This window comes from Coregonus clupeaformis, unplaced genomic scaffold (genome assembly GCF_020615455.1).
Source record: "Coregonus clupeaformis isolate EN_2021a unplaced genomic scaffold, ASM2061545v1 scaf0095, whole genome shotgun sequence".
Classification (NCBI taxonomy): Eukaryota; Metazoa; Chordata; class Actinopteri; order Salmoniformes; family Salmonidae; genus Coregonus; species Coregonus clupeaformis.
In genome coordinates, this window is record NW_025533550.1 from 555,001 (window position 1) to 557,500 (window position 2,500).

Sequence of the window (2,500 nt, forward strand, 5' to 3'; positions counted from 1 at the left end):
TCTCTTCTTCCTCTCCTTCTCTATTTATGTTTCTTTCTTTGGTTTCTCTCTCTTTCTTTCTCTTCCTCTCTCTTTCTTTCTCTTTCTCATTCTCATTCTCCTTTCTCTCTCTCGCTCTCTCTCTCTCTCTTTCTTTCTCTTTCTCATTCTCATTCTCCTTTCTCTCTCTCGCTCTCTCTCTCTCTCTCTTTTGTTGTCTAAGTTTGAACTGCCGCTGATTATTTATGATTATGCGCACCACCCAATCTCTCTTCTCTTCCCTCCCCCCAGGTGGGTAAGTGGGAGAACAGCTCCCTGTCCATGAAGTACCACGTGTGGCCCAGGTTTGAGCTGTTCTCCGATGGGGAGGCCCGGGAGGACGACCACCTGTCCATCGTGACGCTGGAGGAGGCTCCCTTTGTCATCGTGGAGGACGTGGACCCCCTCAGTGGCACCTGCATGAGGAACACCGTGCCCTGCAGGAAACAGCTTAAAATACTGTAAGACAACTATGATCCACCTTAACCAAATACACAACCCTATGCTGTATTCACTCTCTCCTATTGATCCATATCTTTATTGAGTACTAATGCCAAATTCTACTACAGGCATTTATACCATTACCACCTCAAAATACTGTGAAAACTACAGACCTATATCACTATTGAATATAGACGTCAATGTTTAGGGTGTCATACCTGTAGCTCGAAATACTGTGAAAACTATAGACTCATATCACTACTGAATTCTGATGTCAAATTCTACTTCAAATATTTAGGGTGTCATGTAGCTCAAATTCCTGTGAGAACTATAGACCAATATCTCTATTGAAGACAGAGCTCAAATTCTACTTTTAGGGCAGGAAATGTCTAGGACCTTCATGGCATCTATAAACCCTCACCCTCAGCAGGTTGGTAAAAACGGAAGCATCTGGTTTTAGGGGAAAAGCAGAGAAGAGGCAAAGCCTGTACCTGATGCTTCCGGTTTCCGTCGACCCCGCTCAGGTGTTTATTTTACGCCTGATACATTAAGTTAATAAGCCCTTGAGCATCATAGTACCTGTGGTTCCACTCAACCAACTCCTGTCATTTATCGTTTGTATTCACATAATTCAGATAGCTGAAAGTATAGTAAGGGTATACCTTAATGAATTAATTAAGGGTATATGAACCTTTGTTATGTTCACTCTATGTAAAACACACTGGAGGCTTTGTACTGTAAGTCCTGTCTCTCTTGTATTTATTTTTCTCCACTGTCCATATCTCTCCGTCCCCCTCCTTTTTCCATGCTCCTTACATTTAAGGGGCTTTATTGGCATGGGAAACATATGTTTACATTGCCAAAGCAAGTGAAAAAGATAATAAACAAAAGTGAAATAAACAATAAAAAAATGAACAGTAAACATTACACTCACAAAAGTCCCAAAATAATAAAGACATTTCAAATGTCATATTACGTGCAAATAGTTAAAGTACAAAAGGGAAAATAAATAAACATTTCTCTCTCTCAGCAACCAGACAGTACCTGGTCAGTACACCAAGCGCTGCTGTAAAGGTTTCTGCATCGACATCCTGAAGAAGATCGCCAAGCAGGTCAAGTTCACCTACGACCTCTACCTGGTCACCAACGGAAAGCACGGCAAGAAGATCAACGGCACCTGGAATGGAATGGTCGGGGAGGTGGGAGTGTGTCCGTTCTTTCTCACTGACTCTCTTTGGCCGTTTTTTTCTTCTTCTTTTTTTCTATTTTGGCGTTCTTACCCTTATTTCCTTATTTCCAGATCTGGGTTCGAATAATATTTGAAATGTGTTCAAATACTTTGACCGTTTGATTGATTGAGCCTGCCTGAAGTGCTAGGAGGGCGGGGTTTGCACATTTGGGACAGTTCTATTGCTTCTATCGTGCCAGACAAGCTCAGTTGAGCGCAGCACAAAGTATTTTGAAAGAAGATGAATACTATTTGAACCCAGCAGATCTGATTTGACTGCCTCTATATCCTAGCCTGCGGAGGGCTTTGATCCACTCATTTCAAGTCTGGGAGAGAAGAGGAGAGGAGGCTCTTCATCAGACCCAGAGAGGGAGAGTTAGCAGTGGGAAGAGCCTCAGGGAAAGCCCCTACCACTCCTGCATTAATTCCCATATTAAATCACATATCACATGTTAGATACAGCACTGCACTACATCCTTTATGAAAGGATAGGATGTCCAAGTTAAACGATTGTGGGTGGGAAGAAGACATGTGTAGCCTTGCCTGACAACTGATACATGTTGTATTTGTTTATCAGGGACAGGGATGCTGCGGAATGGATTCATCTGGTGTTATAAGACGTTGACTGGATTATGTAGTAAAACGACAGGGAGATGTGTCAACGTAGGCACACCCGGCTTATGCAAATGCACGTGCACAGGCATACGTGAATGTTCTCATCCATCTAAGTATGCAGCTAATGATTTCATTTAGATAGGAGAGAGGGAGGGAGCGAAAGAGAGAGAGTAGAGAGAGAGAAATGGGCACAAACAA

At 42.7% G+C, this 2,500-nt stretch overlaps 1 protein-coding gene across 4 annotated transcripts in view; it reads left to right on the forward strand.

Moving 5' to 3' along the window:
* Positions 1 to 2,500, forward strand: part of grin2bb (glutamate receptor, ionotropic, N-methyl D-aspartate 2B, genome duplicate b) — a 141,314-nt gene that overhangs the window by 110,152 nt on the left and 28,662 nt on the right. For all 4 annotated transcript variants that reach the window (XM_045213272.1, XM_045213275.1, XM_045213274.1 and 1 more), the window contains 2 exons: positions 271 to 479; positions 1,490 to 1,658. In XM_045213272.1, coding sequence (XP_045069207.1) covers positions 271 to 479; positions 1,490 to 1,658 — 378 coding nt within the window. The remainder of the gene's footprint in view (positions 1 to 270; positions 480 to 1,489; positions 1,659 to 2,500) is intronic.